The 25,069-nt window shown below is 47.5% G+C and overlaps 1 protein-coding gene across 1 annotated transcript; it reads left to right on the plus strand.

Annotated features, from left to right (window-relative positions):
• Positions 1 to 12,142: 12,142 nt before the first annotated feature.
• Positions 12,143 to 24,858, plus strand: LOC125740157 (tripartite motif-containing protein 16-like). The gene is made up of 6 exons (XM_049011005.1): positions 12,143 to 12,775; positions 13,596 to 13,691; positions 14,707 to 14,940; positions 15,112 to 15,271; positions 15,651 to 15,710; positions 23,981 to 24,858. Exons 1-6 carry the CDS (start codon positions 12,185 to 12,187, stop codon positions 24,511 to 24,513), a joined length of 1,674 nt encoding a protein of 557 aa, XP_048866962.1. The 5' UTR covers positions 12,143 to 12,184; the 3' UTR covers positions 24,514 to 24,858.
• Positions 24,859 to 25,069: the final 211 nt, after the last annotated feature.

Here is a 25,069-nt window from a genome sequence, read left to right on the forward strand (position 1 = left end):
TAGCTATATTTAAAAAAATCAACTTTTATAGATTTTTATGGCACTACCTTCATTGGAACTGTCTTAGAGCTTTCCACCAGTAAAAAAAATGTTGCTAGGCCTAATATTAATGCTTTTAGGAATTTTAAATTAGTGAAAAATAGCCATTGATTCGGTCACTGAAAAATAGGAATTTGTACTTGACTTTGTAATCTGATTCTTGGACGCTTCATTTCAAAATGCTCTAACTTGCTTAATTCTTACCCAAATTGCACAACTGAGGTACCATTGGGCAGCTTATGAATAGGATAATATAGAGTATTTTCACATTGTCTTAACCTAAATTAACCCCTTCCTTTCTAATGACAGTATGATGAGAGAATCTTCAAGGTTGATGAGGCATTTAGCAGATGGTTACCACACAATGATACTACTTTACATCCATGAAATTAGATGCTTTGTTAATGTAAGAGTTATATCTCATTTCTAAATTGGAAAAGAGAATAATTAAAGCTTGAAAAGTACTCAACCTTTAAAGAGTGGAAAGAAATCACATTTTAGACATTTGATCAAGATCTAAACTATGATTCTGGATGAGGTAAATAATCTTGCGATTAAACTAACATTAAATGTCCTTGAGGTGCTTTATTTCTCCCTGGATGGTTGGCCTTTTTCCCCAGGATTTTCGTCCGCCATGATGGATCCGCTGATCGGACCACCAGTCCTTTCGGTCCCTAAGAAAAGTACCTTTTGGACATGTATTTTTACATGAAACTTTGTCAGTGTATAGTTTAAACATAGTATAAAATGTAAACTTACCTTTTACACTATGCTAACAGACACGAGAGTTAGAATCAGCTGAATACGAGACAAATTCAGTATGTGCGAATCAATGGAAATTGTTGACAGATGTGAAATTCGAAAACGATGTTGTAGATGGGCATTTCCTCTATACCATAGCAGGGATTTCCTGGGAAATAGGCTTCAAACAACTAATAGAAAGCGCGCTTTCTCGGAGACACTCATAGGCAAGACCCAACCTCGCTAGCAGGCTACCTGGAGAAAATCGCTACCGCTGAACGCCGTAATTGTAACATAGCTATCAACGGTCCATGGTTATTTTTCTGAGCTCCACCCCATCACTCCCATCATCCATTTGTGTATCAGGATAACAATTTACATATAATGACTCTTACGTGTGTAATTATTTACTTGGTAATTAAAAATAAAGCGTAACACATTTTTACTCATTAAAAATACGGTTTAACTTCAAACAGCTGAGCCGCACGCCCCCTACTGCCATCCTGAGGTAACTGTGGGTTACTTTCTAATGCCAGAGATGACCATTAACGTATCTGACAGTTTCTCATTGTAGCGAGTGGTGGAATGCAATACTGCCAAATAGTACCAAACAATGGTACCAATAGCCACAAGTTAGCCCGACTATGCCACCCCAGGTATTACACCCAGAGAAAGTTCAATCGCCCTACCCCCGGGCAAAGGCACACTGGTCCGTTCACCATAGAAGCGAAGAGATGTTGTTCCAAACCCACACAATTTTTATGAAAAAGCAAAACCATAAAAGGAGTAGTCCGTCAATCGGAACACCATCGGCTTGAAATACAGCCCGCATATCAGCAGCCACTTCTTGCCGGAATAAAACTGGGCGCTGGAACCTATGACAGCACAGCTGAACCAGCAAGAATCATGCGGGTCACAGGTGGGGAAAAAAAAATATATATATATATAAAAAACTGCAAGCCACAATAACAAAAATCACACAAAACCCAAAAAAAACACTGCAGTCTAAAAAGGAAAAACAAAAAATACAAACCATTTACATTGATACACAATAAGAACATTTCTCATTCAACACATGACACCAAATATACCAAACAAAACAAACACAAGGCAATTAAAACAAAAGGAAAAACACAAACCTTTGAAAAGCAGGGGACCAGTCAGCCCCTCCAACACCCACTCTCACGCATGTGGATGCACACACCCCCCCAGCCAAACAGTCCCCCCCAGCTAAGGACCCGCTGACGAAACAGCCACCGCTAGGCAGAGCAGCAGTGGTTCCACGCAAGATGCAGCCGCAGTCACCACCGCGCCACTGCACACGAGACCCTGTGATAATAAGACAATAAGGTAAGGGCTAATTAATTATAATGTAACGCTATCTGCCCACATACAAACCAGGCAAAACGTTTAACTCACACCGCAGGAGAAATCCAGCCGTATTAATCCCAGCGTCAGGCGTCCTATCACAGCTTGTAACATTCACCATCCAGGGGCTAAACACACTGGTGTAAGATGTCCCGCCCACTAGTCTGTGGACAAACAGGGAATCCAGCAATTGAACTGACTGCCGAAAAGGAGCATAGAGCATCTGTGCCGGGGTAACCCTTATAGTCCGTGCGCCCTCTCCTATTGGATACTCACCTCCTGAACTTAATTGGGCACCCACCTCGTTTCCTCCTCCTGATACACCATGTATCATAGGATGACATCAAGTGACCTTCAAAAGGAATGGGAAACATTAAGTGCAGGTGTGAAGTGCACTGCTAGGACAGTTCGTATCAGGCTACTAGAAGCAGGACTGAAGTCCCATAAAGCAAGGAAGAAGCCCTTCATTAATGAGAATCAGAGAAGAACCAGGCCGCAGTTTGCAAATATATAAATTATTCACAGGCAAACACCCATAAACTGAGAAATGAGTAAAACAAACAATTCTGCTCTGTCCCACAATACACTTACGCTTGTTTGTTTCTCTCCCCCCTGTCTAATTTAGACGTGGTGCACTTGTTCCCCTGGGGGTGGGTGTATAAGGTGGGACCCCGGCTAAGGGGGGAGGAATCGATCCTGTGGCAGCCACCACGCCGGCTTCGGCTCTGCATCAGTGTTTCATTCTCCTTTTCTGTTCTGTTCTCTCCTGTTTGTGCTCTTTGTTAATAAATCACCCCTGACAATCCAGCATCCCGGGTCTGAGTCCGTTTATGCTGCGTCTGACAGCAGCCGGAATGTAACACTTACAGAGACTGAAATGCATGAGCATGAGGGTTTACAGCCTATATGCACAAGCATTTCTCACATCTGTGATATACTTACAGACAGCGACACACATGCAAACAGGGATATTTATCCCTCTGGTGACACAAACACAGACATTTCAAAAGCATACAAATTACCCCAGTTCCCCCCTATCATTTTTTTAATCACAAATAAAAAGTATAGATGCACATTTTCTAATAAATTATTAATCACACATCTATATATTGTACTGCTGTTTCTTGCACTTTTAAACTATTTTTTACTTTTGTTTTAAATGCCAATGTGCATTTTATGTCTGAGTTCTTGTACTTTGCGGAATGATGATACAGATAAATCTAAAAAAGTGTGTCGAATGGCAGCATATCACTATTCTATCAGCTCTACAAAATGCGCAGAAAATAAGGGGTCAGATCTGAGAGAAAGAAACGACTTAATGCAGCTCTTAGTGCAGCTCATACAGTAACTGTGTCCATAGGGAATAGTCACTGGATCCTTCAGTAGATCCAGACAGAGTTTACAGCTGAAAAGGTTCAGTTCCATTGCAACACTGGCTTCTGTCATTTTCCAAAAAACACTGATTGAATTCATTTTCATTTTATTTCCCTGTTTTTTACCCTGCTTCTCAGGCTGCAGTACAGTAGGTGTGGTTTTGGACTGAGGTCAGACTGGACAAACACTGGAGTTGGACTTTATGAATAAAACATTACATTATACAAACTACACACACAGCTGACATTTATTTAGCTTTTATAGGTATAACTGTTACTGATATTGTTTTTTCCCCAAACCAGTTATTATCCTACAATATGATATTGCTAAAAGATATATGGGGGGACGAGTTGCCGCAGTGCTTAGCACTGGTGCCTCACACCTCTGAGCCCCGGGTTCGAGTCTCTGCCCCAGCTCCATGTGGTGGAGTTTGCATGTTCTCCCCAAATTGCCGTGTGGTTTCCTTCAGGTGCTCCCGTTTTGCCCCACAGTCCAAAAACTGTCATGGATCGCCCCGGGGAATCCTTATCGTCATCCCAGCCACGCTCCCCGGGGATTCTGACCGATTGGACTTGCCTGAGGTGAAGAGCCCTATCGCCCCATTTTATCATCTTGCTGGTAGCTCCAGTTTAAGACATACCTCTCCCAGCTGTTTCAAGTTCTCTCTTGATCTGTACTCTATTTTTGGTGACCTGGCTTGCTGATCTATGCGAGATCTTCATGATGTGCCCTGAGGTCGAGCAGTTTTTCCTGTGTCCGGTTCCCTGTGTTTCGACTCCTGCTTCGCCTCCTAGATTCTGTCTGTCCCTCTCAGTACCGACGCCAATCGCCCGACCCTCACCCAGATTACTGGCCACGGTCTTTGGCTTTGCTCCCCACTTACCTGTACCTGAAGCTGATCTGCGTCAGTGTCTCTCTTCTGACATTCACAACAGAAAACATATTGAGGTTAATTGGAGTTACCAGCTCGTCCATAGGTGTGTGTCAGTGTGTGACTGTGAGTCTGAGTGTCAGTGTGACTGTGAGTGTTAGTGTGATCTGCAATGGGTCAACACCCCATCCTGGGCAGCTTCTACAATAGACTCCAGTCTCCCACAACTCTGTATAGGACACAGTATAGAAAATATATGGAAAGAGAAATTTTGAAGAAGGCAGACTGGTAGGAGAGAGCAGTTATACTTAGAATGAATCTCTGTCCATTTAAACCTTTTGTTAGTTTTTTGTTTGCTTTCTTCCCCAGATGAAGCTTATTTACATCAAAAAGCTGATGGGATTTGAAGCTGTCATGTGGCATCAGGTGTAACATACAGTTACAGTAGATGTGTGTGGAGTTTGCATGTTCTCCCCATGTCGTCGTGGGGTTTCCTCCGGGTACTCCGGTTTCCCCCCCACAGTCCAAAGACATGCTGAGGTTAATTGGACTTGCTAAAATTGCCCGTTGGAGTGCATGTGTGAGTGAATGGTGTGTGAATGTGCCCTGCGATTGGCTGGCCTCCCATCCTGTGTTGTTCCCTGCCTCGTGCCCATTGCTTCCGGGATAGGCTCCGGATCCCCGAGAACCAGTAGGATAAGCAGTTTGGAAAATGGATGGATGGAGGTTTAATATGTTAACTTATGATACTATGTAGTCCTGATTGCGTTGGTTGGGATGACTAATTCTCCCTGACCGGGTGACATAAGGCTGGCTGTTCACTGGACCTGCTGGGCACACAGGTGTATGTGCTGAAGGGGTAGATGATGGACGTTCAGGTTCAGCAACAGGAGCAGCAGCAGCAGATGTGCCTTGGGAAGGAGTTGGCAGTGTGTCGTCCTCCTCCACGGGAGCAGGTTCCGGAACCTGGAGGAGTTGTCGCCTGTTTCTGACAGGCAGTACCACGCGAGGCCACAATATAACTGTTAGGCTGAGGTGCAGGGCTGCGCATTACTGATAACCGGTCACACCCACAGGGTCATACCCACAGGGTCATACCCCGGGGCAGATTGCGCGTTTGCAGAAGAGCGGCCTGAATGTCCGTCCTCTCACGGTGCCATTTCTCCAGCAGATGTTTCGCGGATCAAACTGCCCGTTCTGCTAAACCATTGGATTGAGGATAGTGGGCACTGCTATGGATATGTTTGAAGTCCCATGAGTGGGTGAAGTCAAATAAGTCCTTGCAAACAAACTGGCTAGTGTTGTCCGCCATCAGGGTGGAGGGAACCCCATGGGTGGCAAAGTGCCTCTTCAGTTTCGCAATAACTGTGCGGCTTGTCATGTCATGGAGGTAATCCAGCTCATACCAGCCAGAATAGGAGTCAATGAGAACCAAATACATTCTTCCCCTCCACTCGAATATGTCCGCTGCTGTTATGCACCAGGGAAGGTCTGGAACGTCATGCAACGGCAGAGGTTCCTTTGTCTGATGGGGTCTCAGTGCATTGCAGGGTGCACAGCAGGAAAGCTGATACCATGTAGAATGGGTTTAATAAGGTAATAAGTGATAAAACACTTTATCCTAATTTAAGGCAAAGATAATAATAATATTGCTCAAACAGTATCAGAGCAGCAGCCTGATATCTATTGGCCACATCAGGGACAGGATTGCTGCTGCCCGTGTGCAGCTGTGCATTTGCCAGAGAAGCTGAACTAACATGATAATTTGTGAATTTTATCCATGTGTTTTGTTGGTGATTGAGTTCTGTGCGTTTCTCATTTCATGAGATAAGGATGACTTGACTTGCGAATTCATGCTTCACTTTTCCACTTTCGGTTGTGAATGAGGCAAAGTGGCCTAAATTTTGTCATTACAGGTTGGCTGCGGACGGCTGCAGACAGTGTGCGTGTCGCTGAGATTATTATGTCTAGTGTAAACTGCAGACGTGCAAGGAAATTGATTAGATATTTCCAGTAGGTGGCAGCACCGACTTTCACAGGTCAGCGATCAATGATGAAAGAGTAAAGGAAGAACAGCTGCTGTTGGTGTAGCAGTTGTGGTGAGCAGCTGGATGAGGAGGGAAATTTCATTGTAAGGATTTCAAAATACCGTGGAATTACCTTATTACCATAATACTGTGCAAGCCTAAACTAATAACTTTAAAAATGTTCATAAAAGCTTATCTATTTCACTATACTGCTTGTATATCTGTTTGTTGCAATGCATCTGCCCTCTCCTGGTCTGATTGAGTATCACTCTTGTACTGTACGGAGCACCTGACATGACCATCTACATCCACAGCCAAATGTAGCATGAACACGAGTTGCCATGTGCAGATCATCCACGAGGCTGAAGTTGGCTACTTATTCGCAGCTTCGAATTCTTTTGGGTTCTAATTAGCAGCGTCTTAAAACGTGGCTGAAGTTTTTCATTCACAGCTTCTATAGAGTTCAGGGCGGAAAAAGCTGCACAGCACATGCTGCACAGTTTATAATGAAGACATTTTGAAAATACAAAATAATGTATGAATAAAAAGTTTAAGTTAAAACACATTTATTTATTTAATTTCACAAATATCACTGTAATGTTAGTGGTGAAATTGCCCAAGCTTAATGTGATTTTCTTTTGGGACAGTAATCTGACAGCATGGCATGGTGAGCTATTGTACACATTGATTTGAATAAGAAGTCAAACTTCCATGTGAAATCTGGGGGTCTTATTCATCATGGGCCAGGCAAATGTGAATGCATAGTACACGGCAGATACACCTCCGTTAAGAAGCACTTTTTTGTTTGCTGAATAGGACTAGGTGTTACAGTCACTGACAATTCAGCACAGCACTTGCTTTGAGTGGGTTTGGAGATGTCTTCTGTGATGGGATGACTTGATGATGTCCATGCAGTGATGCTTCCACCAATATGACACATCCTCACTTGTGTAGCCCGGACTCATTGGATTTTTCGTCCTTTTATCACAAGACACTGTCAGCTGAGGCAGACCAACCACAGGCTGATCAGATCTGGGTGTGTGTCGCATGCTGCCTATGTGGTCATTTGGCAGCCCATACTGACTCCTTTCACTTCAGCCACAGCCAATGACTGCTACTTTCAGCTGATTTAGGTCAACACACAATTCCCAATCCCTGGCTGTATCCAGCAGGAATGAGTCAGGAGGTGAAGCTTTAGTCTGCTGTTTCTCCCCTTCCTGGATGAAGGATGTTAGTTGTGGGAAGGTGGTCTGGGCATTTGGGGGGATGGCACTGGTTGGCACTCTCTTGTGCTGTAGTGTTGAGGCCAAGCACTTCAGTACCTGGTTGTGGCGCCAAGTGTATCTTCCTGGCATTGAGGCAGGGGTGGCCAGTCTTATCCATAAATGGCCACTGTGTATGTATGTTTTTCCTATAACTCCCCAATTGGATCACAAATTAGAGGACTGATTGGCTGAAGAGTCTTCACACCTGGGTTTGAACAGCTGACCTAAGGTTTTCCCCAAAACCCTGCATACACACTGACCCTTTGTAGATAAGTCTGGCCACCCCTGCAATAAGCTGTTCTTATAACCCACTAGGATCTGAGCCTTTCTTCCATCCAGCTTTCTTACTACTGCTGGCTATGGCTGAATGGACTCTGGGCTCATGATTATTGAGTTTGTACCAGGTTGTGTTTTGGGTTTTCTACCTAAACAACAGCTGTAAACATGAATATGAAATCACATTTCCAATTGAGATTTGGTGGTCTTATAAATCTTGGGCAAGGCAAATACAAAAGGCATAGTACATAGTATGTGCGCCTGTGTTAGGAAACACTGAAATTAGCCAGTCCAGATTGGTTTGGTACCTGAAAAACAGCAGAGCCAAGAGACGAAAAGGGATCTAGTTCTGGGCGACTCGTCTGAAGAGCGTGTCCCTGTCTCTTTCTTCTGAAGATGGACACTTGGCTGGCTCCTCTTAAGGGCCCTCATTTGCCTTGGAGACTGCAGTGAAAATTAGGATCGGCTTGGTACATACATGGGGCTGAGGTGGGGTCCACAGACCAGGAGGGGGAGCTACGTGATTGTCTGCAGATGATTGAGGTCCCCAGCAAGCCAAGGGTGAAGACCCTATGGAGGGTGGAGACGTGTTGTTTGTGGACTGGTGCTCGCTCCGGTTGGAGGATGGTAGCCTGGCCATACTGTATGGCCACCTGGTGGAGGGAGCTAAAGTCCCCTCCCAATGGGCAGCCCAGGCTGCTGAATTGTTGTATTGACCTAAGAGTGTCATCTTGGAACAGGGAAGAGACTGAATGTATACACTGCTTCTCTGTATGCTTTTGGGGGGTGCCATGACCATGGGGCATTGTGGTGTGGAAAGATTTTTGAGGGAACTAAGTGTGGGGCAGCCTGGATGGGTGCTTAGTGTGATTCACTTGTGTTTTAGGTCTTCGGCACCAAGATCAAGGTCTGAACATACTGTCCTTGTGCTGTGCTTAAGCTACTGGTACAGAGGTTGTTTGCCTGTGCCTGCGACCTTGCCAAGAAAGAGAAGCTTCCTCAATCACGCGTTAATCATTCATTTGAGAGCAATATTGCATCTTATGGCGTGCCTAGTGTGTGGTGTGGTGCATGATCTCAGGGCGTTGAGATGACTGGAGCTGTAAAACATGCTGTTAAAAGTGTAGGAGGCTGGATGTGGGGGATCATGCAGGCCCCATGGGATGAAAGCCTGACCAAACCCTGCAATAGAATGGAAGGGGATGTCCCTAGGCCTATAGTTTTAAGGTATATAAGGAATTTCCTTCATTTCACTTTTTATGATGGAGATACTCTGCTGCTGTGACCACATACGAAATTCTTAACTCCATATACGGCTTTCTTGGTAAAATTAATGTAACCCTACTGCTAGAGTAGGGATCAAGTCAGATGGTGTTAGAGATACAAGTGTGCCAGTATTGAAGGGAAAGGAAACAAAGATAATCACATGACTCTAACACACTACTCTATGTCCCGATGGGGGGGGCAAGAACAAAGGTATATGGAGTTAAACAAGTTTATTATAATAAGAATATAAATCATATTATTAGTACCTTTAATGACAACTGAAATGACCGGTACAATAAATAAGAAAAGCTACTCCACAAAAGAATAGAAAGTATGTGTGGTGCAAATTGTCCTCTACCCAGGTACTTTATATGACCCATAATGAGCAGGTCCAGCTTATCTGAATCCTGTGTTGAAGAGAGGGTGGCCGATTTTCTGCTCCAATCCAAGGCTGAGACGATGTGCAGGGCTCCAGTGCCAAAGCAAAGCAGAGGCTGTGTGCTCAGAGATCTCAGGACCAGCTCGCCATCACTTTCCGAAATCCCAAAAAACCTGTAATCTGTAGTTCAGACAGTGAGCAATTCAACTAATTCGGTTCTGAGACCTCATTCATTTCCCAAACTGTTCAAGGTTAAATTGTTCCAAGTATTTTTATTAAATCAGTTGAAATAACTTAATTTTAAATTAATTAAATACTGCAAAAACATCTATTGACAGTCGTTAAAAATAGCTGACAATCCACATCTATGCACTATATAAAGTTTTACAAAATAGTAAAATATACAATATAGTGATCCCCCGTGTCATGCCCGGCTTGTCCGCTCCTCCTGTGTGCCACGCCCCCTGATTACCCACGTGTTTTCTCCCGATTGTACCCAGCTGTGTCTAGTTAATTTGCTCAGTCCTGTGTATTTCAGTCCGTGTCTTACCTGAGTCCATTGTCTGTCATTGATGTCAGTCAGCGTTTGATGTTTCCTGGACCTTGTCCTGAGAATAAACCCCGTTTCCTCGTCTTTTTGCCTGCCTACCTGTTCCTGCTCGCTCGCCTGCCCACCCGCCTGCCCACCCGCTCGCCCTGCGATCGCGAACGTATTATGGCGTCGCGTGACACCCCGCCTATCACGGAAGATGCATTCCACACTCATCAGCCAGAGGTGAAAATCCGCGATATAGAAAGACTGTATAAATAAACATTTTTTTCATATAGTTTAAGCCTTAAAATACCTCTCCCACACAATTTCAACATGTGTAAGTTTTACCTTCTCCTGAATGATCAAGGTCTTCCTCTGGCACTTAGGCTCACTACTACCAGAAGGCTTACAAGATGCCGGACGCTTGGGAGCCATCGTAGGGCTTAAAACAAAACTAAAATAATCGGACCACAAGCAAGGTACGTCATACGCAGAGAACTGGGACGTGTCAAGGAATAATCCACGATATAGCGAGGGCGCGATAGCTGAATCACGATAGAGCGGGGGATCACTGTATATTTCATGTGTGGGCTTTCAGGGTGAATCCTCTGGTTCTGCGCTTGCCCCCAGACCTTAGACACTCTGTGTGTGAAGTTTGCATGTTGCTCCAACATGAGTTTTCTCCTCGTCCTTCAGAGACTGAAAACATGTGATCAGCCAATTGTGATCTCTAAGCTGTCCTCAGTATATTATTGTGTGTGAGTGTGTGCTCTGCTATAAACTAGTATCCTATCTATTGTGTCCCCTGCCCTGTGCCACCTGGGACAGGCTCCAGGCTCCCCACCCCCCTGTACAGGATAAGCAGTAATGGAGGACGGCTCCACACTGTTCCAAAGAAAGGGCGCTCCAGCTCCCTTCAGGACTTCAGACCAGCTGCTCTCACTTCACGCCTCCAAGCTTGTGGGTGTGGTTCCCACTCCTGGTTCTGCATGTACAGCTTGCATGTTCTCCCCGTGTTCCTGTGGGTTTCCTCAGGTTTCCTCCCGCTGTCCAAGATCATGCAGTTTGGTGAATTAGTGTCTCTAAATTGTTCTATGAGTGAGTGTTTGCCCTGCAATGGACAGGCATCCCATCCAGGGTGTCCCTGCCTTGTACCCTGTGCTTCCTGTGACAGGCTTCAGGCTGTATCCCATAACCCTGTACTGGATAAGCGGTTATCGGAATTTGTTGGATATTTTATCTAGTATTTAATCGTTTTGTCCCTGGGGTTGGATGAAGCTGATCCATTAACTTTTGGCTTAAATGTGAGATTTTAACTTAATAGTGTTTAATAAAATTTATGTCTAAACCTATAATTGCACAGACCTGCATGTCACACATGATACCACATGATAGAATCAAATCCCATTACTTTTTTTGCAGTAAATCTGACACACAAATTTATTCTCAATAGTACTGCTCTCTTATACCACTCTACCTATTTTCCATCCACAAAATGAAATAGTGGGATTATAGCTTTTTTGAGGAAAAACGATCTCAGTAACAGTGGCTGGGATGACGATAAGGATTCCCCGGGGCGATCCATGACAGTTTTTGGACTGTGGGGCAAAAAGGGAGCACCTGAAGGAAACCACATGGCAATTTGGAGAGAACATGCAAACTCCACCACATGGAGCTGGGGCAGAGACTCGAACCCGGGGCTCAGAGGTGTGAGGCACCAGTGCTAAGCACTGCGGCAAGTCGTGCCCCCATATATCTTTTAGCAATATCATATTGTAGGATAATAACTGGTTTGGGGGAAAAACAACATCAGTAACAGTTATACACATAAAAGCTAAATAACTGTCAGTTGTTTGAGTAGTTTGTATAATATTATATTTTATTCATAAACTCCAACTCAAGTGTTTCCCAGTCTGCTCTCCTCAGTCTGGCCTCAGTCCAAAACCACACCTACTGCAGCCTGAGAAGCAGGAAGTTCCTCCCACTCTCACACACAGACGACTGTGAGAGAAAACAAAACTGAAACCTATCAGGGTTTGTGGTAAAATGGCCGAAGCCAGTTCAGCACTAGATCCGAACCGGTTTAGCTGTCCAATCTGTCTGGATCAACTGAAGGATCCAGTGACTACAGCCTGTGGACACAGTTACTGTATGAACTGCATTAAGAGCTGCTGGGATCAGGAGGATCATCTTGGAGTTTACAGCTGCCCCCAGTGCAGACAGACCTTCATACCCAGACCAGTTCTGAGCAGAAACACCATACTGGCTGAAGTGGTGGAGAAACTGAAGAAGACTGGACTACAAGCAGCTACTCCTGCTGACCATTATGCTGGACCTGGAGATGTGGAGTGTGATGTCTGTACTGGGAGAAAACACAAAGCTGTGAAGTCCTGCCTGGTGTGTCTGGCCTCTTACTGTGAATCTCACCTCCAGCCTCACTATGAGTCTCCAGCTTTTAAGAAGCACAGGCTGACTGATACCACTGGACATCTGCAGGACAAGCTCTGTTCCCACCATGACAAACCCCTGGAGGTCTACTGCCGTACCGACCAGCAGTGTATCTGTCTGCTGTGTGTGATGGATGAACACAGAGGCCATGATACAGTCTCAGCTGCTGCAGGACGGACGGAGATACAGGTCAGGCCAGAAACTTTCATGTAAATTGTAAAATTTATTTAAAATAAAAATAGCTTGTGTCTTTATGCATTTGAGTTTATCCGCTATGAAGGAACCAAGATCAAGTCTGGTTTGGGAAAGTAAAAGAAAAATGATGTAAAAATGCAAAATATTCTTATTAAGTAGAAAATGTTCTCATTGAATTCCTACTGAAAACTCCTTTAAACAGTGAATCATGTGGCTGCAGCTGGATACATACAGCAAGCAAACAGGGTTCAGAGGTTCACTTACTGTTTGGCTGAGCATCTGAATGGCTGAGATGTCTGAGCTAAGAGGTTGTGGTGTGATTGTTGCTGCCAAATGCTGTGGGTCCAGCATCTCAGAAACAGCCACCATCCTGGGATTTTAACACACTGCAGTGTGTAGAGTTTACTGAGGATGCTGCAATAAACATAAACACCTGTGGTGGGTCTGTGGGTGAAAATACCTTGTTAATGAGAGAAGTCAGAGGAGAACAGCCAGACTGTTACAGCTAACAGGAGGGTCACAAGTGCAAAAATAACAGCTCAGTACAATGGTGGTGAGTCAAGGGGTCTATGTCCAATTTATCCTACCTACAGTACAGTCAATCCATCCCTCCCTCCATCCATCCATCCATCCATCCGTTCGCATCCATCCATCTCCTGATCGCTTATCTGGGTCAGGGTCATCTGGAGCACCTGAAGCCTTTCTCAGGCAGCATAGGGGATAAACCTGGGGTCCACCCTGGACAGGATGGTTAAAGAACTGTATCTCTGCTAATGAAACAAACATCTTTTGTCATCTTGTTTCTTGTCTGTAGAAACAAATGGGAGAAACACAGAAGGAATTTCAGCAGAGAATTCAGATGAGAGAGAAGGAGCTGCAGGAGCTGAGAGAGGCTGTGGGCTCAATTACAGTGAGTATGAACCTGAAGAGAAGATAACAGCTGGCTTGTGATAATCTTGAATCAAGACTCTTCCCCAGAGTCAACAGATTTATAGAGCTGTGTGGATTAATCACACTAAGGTCACTGTGGGTTATTCTGGGTCAGAGGTTTGGTGGGACAAAGGTGCCAGATAACAGTGTCACGAGACAGAACAGGAACAGGGCACCCAGACAGGGTGCAGTCAAAGAGCCAAATCACAGTATGGGAATCAAAGTCGGGGTTGTTAACAGAGATCGGAAAGCGGGTTAATCTACCCAGGGGAGTGAGGGAAAAGGGGAACATTCATGGGGACACGGTGAAGGCGAGACACTCAGGCTCACCTAGATGGGGGTCGGGGTCAGCAGTCACTTGGGTGGGAGGGTCTGGGAGATCAGGCACACAAAGAGTCACAGGAGGAACCTCACAGAACCAGGGAGAACTGGGAAGATGAAAACATCGATAAAGCAAGTTCATCCAGTTTACCTGGTTTTATTCTACCAGTAACCAGGACTAAAAGGAAGCAGCTGTCAGTATTCAGGCGAGGTACATTGGGCTGGGAGGCGTGGTTCCTGCAAGCGATCCAGGCTCCTGCTCACAAACAGGGTTTAACTAACCTGGGGTTACAGGAGTTATCTTATTTATTTAGAAAAATGCCATTTTTATATTCATTTGAGAAACAGCAGGTTTTCATATACCTGTGCAATGGAAATAAACACCATAAAGTTACAAATTAAACTGAGACCTAAAGGTGACACCCAACCTGCCACCAGTCTCTGCCAAATCCCTGCAGCTGACAGTGTATGAGCTTAATGAGTGATCATTTCCAATCAGTGCTGGCTGGGTTTCAGTACCTGAGGCATCCAGCATCGTGACGCTCCAAACCCCAGCCCTGTGCTATTTTTATACCTCCTGTCGGCTCACATCATTATTGTACAATGAGGTTCTCTGGAGTCTCAAAAGGGGCCAATAGTAATTTACCGTCCTCTGCTCCCTGTGTCACCAACAGAGATCAGCACAGTCAGCAGTGAAGGACAGCAAGAGGATCTTCACTGAGATGATCCGCTCCATTGAGAGAAGACGCTCTGAGGTGACAAAACTGATCAGAGATCAGGAGAAGGCTGCAGTGAGTCAGGCTGAAAGAGACATGGAGATACTGAAGCAGGAGATCGATGAGCTGAATAGGAGACACTCTGAGCTGGAGCAGCTTTCACACACAGAGGATCACATCCATTTCCTCCAGGTAACAGAACAGCTACTTTGGCAATAAGAAAACCAGAGTATTCAAATGGATGCATGGTCTCATTTGTATTTCAACTAGTCTGTCATTTGTCAGATGTTAATGGTCCTGCTCATTCCATTACAACACACATTTGTTATGATGAAGCTGTTTAATCAGACTGTGTGTCTATAGAGGTGCCAGGGTCTTCCTGTTGTCCCTGACGCTGGATTTGGACCCAGAATCTCTGTCTATCCATTCCACTCTTTTGAGAACATGAGGAAGGTGGTTTCTGAACTGAAGGATCAACTGGAAATTGTTTGCGAAAAGAAAACAGCAGAGATCCATCACACAGGTTAGTAAATAAATACATTTTCCTCTCTGTTCATGTAAATATAGACCATGCAGAGAGAGTATGCAGTGCAGTCAGCCTCATGTTTGTGTGACCAGTTTCTGTTTCCAATAAGACTCAATCTTTGTGAAAACCGATGATTTAGCTCCACATTCTACAGGCTGCAAAACCCAGATCACAGGAATCATGTTTCTTCTGCTTTATAGAATCCAAAAATCTGTATTATGAGTAACTTACAATGATTTGTAGCTTGTTAAACTGCCTGTTATTGTCCCTCATAATGATAATACCCTACTGCTGGTGTCTCCACAGTGAGTGACGTCCATCTCCCACAAGTAAATTCCTTTTACTCACATCCCTGTTTCTCTCTGTCTCCTTCTAGTTACCAAAGACGCCGTCCTATCAGCATTAGTGCCCAGGACCAGAGCAGAATTCTTACAATGTGAGTCTGTTCACACACACGCTTCTCTCTCCCTGTATGAGGTGGAGTGTGTTTTATTATGTTTTATTGTGTTTTATTGTGTTTTACTGTGTTTTATTGTGTTTTATTGTGTTTTATTGTCTTTCGTTTTCTTCTGCTAGAGGAGCTTCTCTTTCTCTCTCCTGCTGCCTCCTTTCACATTTACATGAGCTGTTTATGTCAGTAGCCTTTGGATCCAATTGTAAGGCAAGTTCATTCTGGGACTTTTCCACACACCAGGAATGGTACATTTGGTACTTTACCTTTTCCACTGACTTCCAGCTAATGACCAAAAGGGCAGCGTGTGGCTCAGTGGGCAAAGCCTGTGTGCCTGTAATCCGACGGTCGCCAGTTGAAACCCACCCTTAGCCTGTCTGTGGGTCCCTGAGCAGGGATCAATAAGCAGTTTCAATTATTATTATTAAAAGTTCCTGTACCCAAAGTACCAAAGCAGCTGCGGTAGTTTTTTGGTACTTGGTACTTGAGGTGGGATTTGCAAACACTATCATTGCCTAAAACAAAGAAACAAATAAATAGTTATTTAAAAAGAAGTTACATTGTAGAGGCAGCGTTTTACTAAACTCCTGCTATTTAGTGCATTGAAAATATAGAGCAAACATTAATATCTTAAGCCCTGTTTATTGTCACGGGAACGGCGGCAGCGATCGCGAGCAGAGCGGCGATCGTGCGGAAGGAGCAGGCAGGCAAGCGGGATACGGGAAAACGGGGTTTATTCTTGGTACGAAGGCAGGGACACAGGGCGAGAACAGACATCGGGAAACATCAATGACAGACACTGGATTAGTACACAACAGGAACTTAAATACAAGAAACAAGGCAGCAGGAAACAAGACACGACTGGGCACGATCAGGAAATCACACGTGGGTAATTAGGGGGCGTGGCACACACTAGGAGCGGACGGAGCGGGCGTCACAGAACCCCCCCCCAAAGGCGCGCTACACCGGGCGCGCCCGGGAGGAGGCGAAGGACGGGACGAGACCGGGAAACCAGAACCTGAAAGACAAGGGCAAAAAAAATCAACGGGGAACAGGGAACAAGACAGACAGGCAAAACTGACAAAGAGGCAGGAGCCAGGACAGGACACTACACAAGACAGGAAAAGCCGACAGACAGACCAGGAAGGGAGAAACAGAGGGAATAGGCGGAACAAAAGGAGCGGGTGTGACGGGAGGGAACGACGGGAAACCAGGAACAGAGCGGGGCGGAACAAAGGGACCAGGAACAGAGGACGGCGGGACAAAGGCAGGAGGAGGAACAAAGACAGGCGGGACAGGGACAGGAAAGAAGGGAGAGAAGGAGGAAGGAAGGGGAGCCCGAGGGAGCCCCAGCGGGCGACGGGAGGCAGCCGGAGGGGCCGCAGGCGGCCGGGAGGCCGGAGCCGGAGGGGACCTCGGAGGGGCCGAGGAGGCAGGGCGAGGGACCCGCGGAGGGGCCAGGGAGGAAGCAGGAGGGAGCACCGGGGAAGGGGACGAGGGAGCAGGAGGGGCCCACGGCGAAGGTCCGGAGGAAGGGGGAGCCGCAGCAGGCGGCGACGTCCGGTGGAGGGCCGGAGGTAGGGGCCCCGCAGGCAACCGAGGAGCCGCCGTCGGGGAGCCCGCAGGCGACCGACCAGGCACCGGAGGGGGGAGCGAGGCAGGGTGACGAGGCATCGGAGGGGGACCCGTAGGCGACAGCCGACCCGGAGGGCCAGGACCTGCAGGCGCCAACCGAGCCAGAGCGCAGGCGAGGGAGGGCGAGCCAGGGGGCAGGGCGGGAGGGACCCCAGTCCGACGTCTGTGTCCCCTCCCTCTGCGGGACACAGACATACCAACCCCCGGTCGGGGTCGATGTCGCCGGGGTGAGGGTGAAGGAGTCACAGGAGCGGGGCCAGGGACAGGAGCGGGGCCAGGGACAGGAGCGGGGCCAGGGACAGGAACCGGGTCAGCAGGCGGAGGGGGCGCCTCGGGAGCTGCTGCAGCGCGGTCAGGGGGCGCCTCGGGAGCTGCTGCAGCGCGGTCAGGGGGCGCCTCGGGAGCTGCTGCAGCGCGGTCAGGGGGCGCCTCGGGAGCTGCTGCAGCGCGGTCAGGGGGCGCCTCGGGAGCTGCTGCAGCGCGGTCAGGAACAGGAGCGCGGTCAGGAACAGGAGCTGGCTGCAGTGGGGGCGCCTGCCCGGGAGCTGCAGCAGGCGGCTGCAGAGGGGGCGCCTGCCCGGGAGCTGCAGCAGGCGGCTGCAGAGGGGGCGCCTGCCCGGGAGCTGCAGCAGGCGGCTGCAGAGGGGGCGCCTCTGCAGGAACAGGAGCACGGTCAGGAACAGGAGCTGGCTGCAGTGGGGGCGCCTGCCCGGGAGCTGCAGCAGGTGGCTGCAGTGGGGGCGCCTGCCCGGGAGCTGCAGCAGGCGGCTGCAGAGGGGGTGCCTCTGCAGGAACAGGAGCACGGTCAGGAACAGGAGCTGGCTGCAGTGGGGGCGCCTGCCCGGGAGCTGCAGCAGGTGGCTGCAGTGGGGGCGCCTGCCCGGGAGCTGCAGCAGGCGGTTGCAGAGGGGGCGCCTCTGCAGGAACAGGAGCACGGTCAGGAACAGGAGCTGGCTGCAGTGGGGGCGCCTGCCCGGGAGCTGCAGCAGGCGGCTGCAGAGGGGGCGCCTCTGCAGGAACAGGAGCGCGGTCAGGAACAGGAGCTGGCTGCAGTGGGGGCGCCTGCCCGGGAGCTGCAGCAGGTGGCTGCAGTGGGGGCGCCTGCCCTGGAGCTGCAGCAGGTGGCTGCAGTGGGGGCGCCTGCCCTGGAGCTGCAGCAGGTGGCTGCAGTGGGGGCGCCTGCCCTGGAGCTGCAGCAGGCGAAGGGGGCTGTGCAGGCAGCGAAGGCGGCTGCACAGGCGGCTGCACGGGAGCGGGGTCCGCCGGCAATGGCGGCTGCACGGGAGCGGGGTCCGCCGGCAATGGCGGCGGCTGCTCGGGCTGAGCGGGGTCCGCCGGCAATGGCGGCGGCTGCTCGGGCTGAGCGGGGCTGCAGGCACAGGAGGCGGCTGCTCGGGCTGAGCAGGGGCTGCAGGCACAGGAGGCGGCTGCTCGGGCTGAGCAGGGGCTGCAGGCACAGGAGGCGGCTGCTCGGGCTGAGCAGGGGCTGCAGGCACAGGAGGCGGCTGCTCGGGCTGAGCAGGGGCTGCAGGCACAGGAGGCGGCTGCTCGGGCTGAGCAGGGGCTGCAGGCACAGGAGGCGGCTGCTCGGGCTGAGCAGGGGCTGCAGGCACAGGAGGCGGCTGCTCGGGCTGAGCAGGGGCTGCAGGCACAGGAGGCGGCTGCTCGGGCTGAGCAGGGGCTGCAGGCGGCGGGACCGGTAGATCCCGTGCGGGCAAGACGGACGTGGTCCCTTTAAGTGCCCGGGGCACACGCGGGATAGCGTCCCGCACCGCGCGGGCCCCCTTGTTGGCCAGCCGCTCCGGCCGGAAGTAGTACCGCTCGAGGGGCGGTAGCAGCTCAGCGGCAGCTGGGTGCTCTCCCCGGACTGGGGAAGCTGCCAGCGCAGGCAGCTTAGCTGCGGTGATGACGTCGAGGTCAGCCGGGGAGTCCTCCAATTCCCCGGTTAGGAGAGAAGCGGGGATGAGCGCGCACGCTCCCAAAACGATTGCAGGGGCGATCGCGTGCTTCTTCTTCTTCTTCTTCTTCCTCCTCTTTGTCACGGTGTCCGCGGGAGGCTGCTCCACGTCCGACAGGACGGACGGCTGGGGAACAACCTCCGGGACGCACCGTGCGTCCAGCCCCAACCTCCGCGCTGTTAGGCGCTGAACCAGCTGGTTGAGGTGGGAGCGCACCTCTCCTAGACGATGCCCGCCCTCCGATGGGGACATCGCCAGCAGGAGATCGCAGCTGTCAGTGGCCAATTGCAGCGCGACGGGGTCCTCCTGGACGTCGGGCTGGTTCAGCCAGTAGTGTACCTCTTGCAGCAGACCGAGACGTTGGCTCTCGGTCTGCTGCTGTGCCTTGTTGAGTTGGTCTGTCATTCTGTCACGGGAACGGCGGCAGCGATCGCGAGCAGAGCGGCGATCGTGCGGAAGGAGCAGGCAGGCAAGCGGGATACGGGAAAACGGGGTTTATTCTTGGTACGAAGGCAGGGACACAGGGCGAGAACAGACATCGGGAAACATCAATGACAGACACTGGATTAGTACACAACAGGAACTTAAATACAAGAAACAAGGCAGCAGGAAACAAGACACGACTGGGCACGATCAGGAAATCACACGTGGGTAATTAGGGGGCGTGGCACACACTAGGAGCGGACGGAGCGGGCGTCACATTTATGATGAGCTGACAGTGTTAGCAGAGCTCAGGTCTTCAGGAAGCTTGTTCCACAGACAGGGAGCATAGAGACTAAAAGCCGCTTCACCCTGTTTGGTCTTGATTCTGGGACACTGAGTAAACCTTTCCCAGATGCCCTCAGGGGTCTGCATGCTGCGTGATATTCAAGGAAATCAGAAATGTATTTATGTCTGAGACCAATTAGTACACAAGAATAATATTTTACAACGAATCCTGTATCACTCAGGAAGCCAGTGCAGAGATTTAAGGACCAGGTGTAATATACTCTTATGCTATTATGTAATATTATCTTATGGTCAACCATGCTGAACGGAGCACTGAGATCCAATAATACAAATCAAAAACAAGATTTGTGATTCGTCACTGCTGAGATGGATGTCATTTAAAACCTTAACACCTGTAGTGTCAGTGCTATGCTGTGGTCGAAATCCAGACTGAAAAGCATTTAAGGTCCTTGTTTTGCACCATGAAAGAACTAAGTTGCTAAAAAACAGCCTTTTCAGTGATCTTTCCTACAACAGGCAGGTTTGAAATAGGTCTATAGTTACTTACTAATAGGCCATCTAGGTTGGATTTTTCTAAAAGATGTTTGATATCTCAGGTATTCAGGGCCCTTTGAAAAAGGCCAGATTGAAGAGAACTATTGACTATTTGTAGCTCATCTGATGCTGTACAATAAAAAACATCAGCATTAAAGGAGCTTGTAGGTAGAGTCTCAAGGCAGCTGGCTGGAGGCCTAAGGTGTTGAACAGTTTCTGTCAAGGCTGCATGGTCTAGGTCAGGGGTCAGTAACCTGCGACTCACGATCCACATGCGGCTCTTTGACCTCGTGGCTCCGGCTCTTCTCAGAATGACAGACACATTCACATTTTCATTTATTAACAAATTATGATAATAAATTATTTATGGCTTAATATTTATGGAGGATGGTCCATTGCGCACTTCTGTAATGTCTTAACTACATCATTTACATCTTCCTCAGCATCATTCTCTTCGACAAGATTATGTCTGGTGAAATGATATGCTCTCCGGAGTTTTCTTCAGTAACTGAGATTGGATGTACGCTTTCGTGCTTTTTGGGATTCCTAATTCTTTCTTATACTTTCCGTAGTAAATTGTTACCATTCCTTCCCGAATCTTTATAAAAACCGGTATATTTTCTCTGATTTACTTATTATATCCTGCTGAGTTCGGAGTGGTGAGGACATTTTGCGCTGCTCAGTCAGCAGTTTCAGTAGTGAAGTGCAGAGTGAAGGACAGACAACTGCAGAGCCAAAGGAATTTTACTCAAGAGAGGAGGGGTGACGTCTGTGCGCAGGGCGAGTGAACCGGGAGCGGGGAATCAGAGTCAGGCAGACAGAAGTTCCCAAACGGAGTTTAATGTGGGCTTAGCACATAAACACGGAGAACACTTCACAACACTTTTATTGACTGGACTTGGGTAAACTGACCTGAATGCAGACTAAATACACATGACTAAGGGACGGAAGTGCAGAACAGCTGAGAACAATCAGGAATTCACATGAGGTAACTAGGGGGGCGTGGCAAACAGGTGGATCGGACGAGCAGGTCAGGACAGGAGGTGTGAGGGTGAAGACTTTCGGTACAGAACTGAACAATGTCGTAGTATTAGTCACCTTTGCACGGTTACATGTGCGAGTGATTTAAAACTGAGATGCCCCCCTCCCCCCTGAAATAGTCTTTATTTTTAGTAAGTACTTGAAGTTTTGTCTTTGTGTTAAATGCATATACACTGATATTGCATTAAAAATCGTATCTCAAACCCCCTTCCCTACCCTCTTTGTAAATCTTGAGTCAGACATTTAGGATAAAATGGCTCTTTGCTTTAAAAAGGTTGCCGACCTGCCGATCTAGGGGGTGGAAAAGTGCCACGTATAGTGATTTGCAGCCAAAGACCTAATATTCAGTAAAGCTCAGATTAATGTATTAAACACATTGTCTGACCCAGTCTGTAGGTGACACACAACTGCAGTCAGATTAGATAGAGTAGCTGTGGGCTTTGATGCACTTTGTTCCCCCTGAAGTCAGTCAGAACAGGAATGGCTGACACTGGGGCTACTGCTCACTGCCTAGTGTGGGCTGTAGCTACAGCAGTGGATCCAAACCAAGTAAGCGGGGGGGGGGCTTAAGGGCCCAGTCTGTCCTAGATGTCAGCATGTACTGTAATGCTGAAAGCAGGGAGGCTGCCCTCGCTTTGTTTGGGTAGCAGGAACTTTTTGGTGCCACACAGTAACAACTAATCAAGGCCTTTTATCTACATCCTTAAGCTAAGTTCACACTACATGATTTTAGCCACAATTTTCTGCTTGACATTGCTGCCAAGACCCCCAGATTGCATATCGATTGGTGCCGGCAAGTCAGAGCTCAATAACTGTTCAGATATTTCACCTGACGGAGGCGCTGTTGCATTGCAGACACCCGTCAGGTATTTGGAGTTGTAAATATCTCGACTTTGTTGACGACTCCAAATCCTGTAGGTGTGAAAGTGTTGTGGCTGATAATGAGCTACAGCCAATGAGAGCACAAGACACTGGGTGAGGAGTGATGTTAAAAAGGAGAAAAAACTTACATTTATTTAGATACTGTTCTTATTGTTCAGGTATGTGTACGTGTATATACATTCACACAGTTATTGTGATGTGTGTGTGTGTTTTTTGTCCTGTATGTAGATGGATTTTCATGCGTTCAGGTAAATTTCTGAGAGTGTGATTTTAGACAACATCCAAAGATCCACCAAAGCAGAAAATCACTTAATTTCATTTGTCAGTTTCTTTTTTCTCTTTTTACAAATAGGGTAGGTTTGTGTCTAAAGATGACTAGTTTCTTAAAAATGGTAGTTTTAATTGGTAATTGAAAAAAGACTTTTTTGTGCACTGAGTATATCTTTATTGAGAATCGTTAGTATTGTCCTAAGTCGGCACCCATAGTTTCCCCCAAATTGGCTGTGACACAGAGCATCTCCTCAGTCTGCGCTTAGCGCTGCTGGAGGGAGGTGAGTGTGCGAAGTGGTTCACAGGATGTTCGTATTATGATGTAAAGATAAACTCACTTTTAACAGTGATGTTTGGAGTACAATTATATGGTTAAGCATTTGAAATCTATCCATTTTGAGAATGTTTCTATGCCTTTCATTTTAGGTTTATCATACAGGATGTACATCAGTTATTGTTTTCAGGATATTCTGGGCTACTCTGATATGTCATAAGTTGACGTATTAATGCTGACGCAGTCTTGAAATTTCTTTTTCTTGATGTCATTGATGTCATTTTTGTATGAAGATAAACTACTAGCGCCTATTGAAATTTCCCACATTTTAGTAAGTTAAAATACATGCCTCATTACGCACAAGGTTACTCTGGAATAATTTAGCCCACAATGTTGCATCTTGGACACCCGGATCAGGTAAATTCTCTCGATCATGTCTGTGTGTTATATCTATTCAAAGTTACCAGCCTGAGGCTGAGTGCGAAAAACAACGCGTTTTGCTTTTTCGGGTTTTAAGGGTTATTTTTTGATGAAAGTTTATAGTTTATTAACCTGTAATTAAGCCTGTTAATTTAGCACGCGCAGCATTTCGGCGAGTCTTCCCGCCTGCGTCGCGCGGGCGTCCGACATTTCCTGAGTTATTTCACATACTTGAATTCCCGCTTCGTTTGCATATTTTATGTATCGTACAAAATAATAGACCGCAGGCTAAAGTGCAGTTGGGTCCCCAGCGAGTCTCTCAGCGCGGCGTGTCTCACAGCGCAGGGGGCAGCCGGAGCGTCGCAGACTCGGGCGGCTACATGAGTATATTGGGAATAAAATGTGTGTATTGGAGCGAGTTCTGTGTTAGTGAGTGTGTGAGGTGTGACAGTGATAATGATGGAGATGCTGGGCTTCGTCATGGGATTAATCGCTCTCCCTCTTGCCTACAGACTCCTGCCAGCTGACGCTGGACCCCAACACAGCAAACAGGTTCCTGTCTCTGTCAGAGGGGAACAGGAAGGTGACACCGGGGGCAGAGCAGCCATATCCTGATCATCCAGAGAGATTTGACATATGGTACCAAGTTCTGGGCAGAGAGAGTCTGACTGGTCGCTGTTACTGGGAGGCTGAGTGGAGTGGAGATGGAGCTGAAATAGGAGTGACTTATAAAGGAATCGGCAGGAAAGGAGGGAGTGATGACTGTGTGCTTGGAGCCAATGACAAGTCATGGATGCTGATCTGCTCTCCTGACAGTTACTCTGTCTATCACAATAATAAACAGACTGTCATACCCATAAAGCCCTCAGACCCCCGCAGAGTAGGAGTGTATCTGGATTGGGCGGCTGGTACTCTGTCCTTCTACAGAGTCTCCTCTGATGGACTGACCCTCCTGTACAGCTTCACCTCCTCATTCACTGAACCCCTCTATCCAGGGTTTGGGGTTTATGACGACTCCTCCGTGTCGCTGTGCATGCTGGGATAGCTCACTGTGTGCTGGAGGAATCATTTTTACCTTATCAGAGTGTCACATGTCGCTGCTTCTCCGTGGCAAAAAGGTAAAATCTCTGCTTTTTAACCAGTATGACCCTTTTTACTCTGTCTGAAGTGTGACGTATGTTAGACAAAATAAGTGACTGGGTTCAGGAAACTGAACAAACATGCAGAATGACTGTTTTTCTCTCCGATTGAAATGTGATGAAATGTAATCCTGATTGGGGGGGGGGGGGTTCCCCCTCCCCTGTAAATGTACATTTTATATATTTCTGTATGTATATTGTATTTGCTCTCTGTACACTGACAATAAAGGCTTCCTGTTCCATCCTGTTAATGTCCTGGTTCAGCTCTGCTCAAAGTGTAAATGAGTAACATAACGTATAATACAATTAAATAAATTCACTTTACTGTAATTGAACATAACTAACACGATTAGATTAAATAAGCATATATAATAACCATGTAAAAGGAGATGGGAGACATAATAGCAAAAACAAAAAATATTCAGAGTTACAAACAAAAAGTTATAAATCACATTTGTTACA

This window comes from Brienomyrus brachyistius, chromosome 4 (genome assembly GCF_023856365.1).
Source record: "Brienomyrus brachyistius isolate T26 chromosome 4, BBRACH_0.4, whole genome shotgun sequence".
Taxonomy (NCBI): Eukaryota; Metazoa; Chordata; class Actinopteri; order Osteoglossiformes; family Mormyridae; genus Brienomyrus; species Brienomyrus brachyistius.

What these genes read in the sequence shown, in the direction of transcription:
- LOC125740157 (XM_049011005.1), top strand. Translation starts at nt 12,185, where the DNA reads ATGGCCGAAGCCAGTTCAGCACTAGATCCGAACCGGTTTAGCTGTCCA. An exon ending in ATCACATCCATTTCCTCCAG is followed by an intron (nt 14,941 to 15,111) that starts GTAACAGAACAG and finishes GTGTGTCTATAG; the next exon opens with AGGTGCCAGGGTCTTCCTGT. An exon ending in CAGAGCAGAATTCTTACAAT is followed by an intron (nt 15,711 to 23,980) that starts GTGAGTCTGTTC and finishes TCTTGCCTACAG; the next exon opens with ACTCCTGCCAGCTGACGCTG.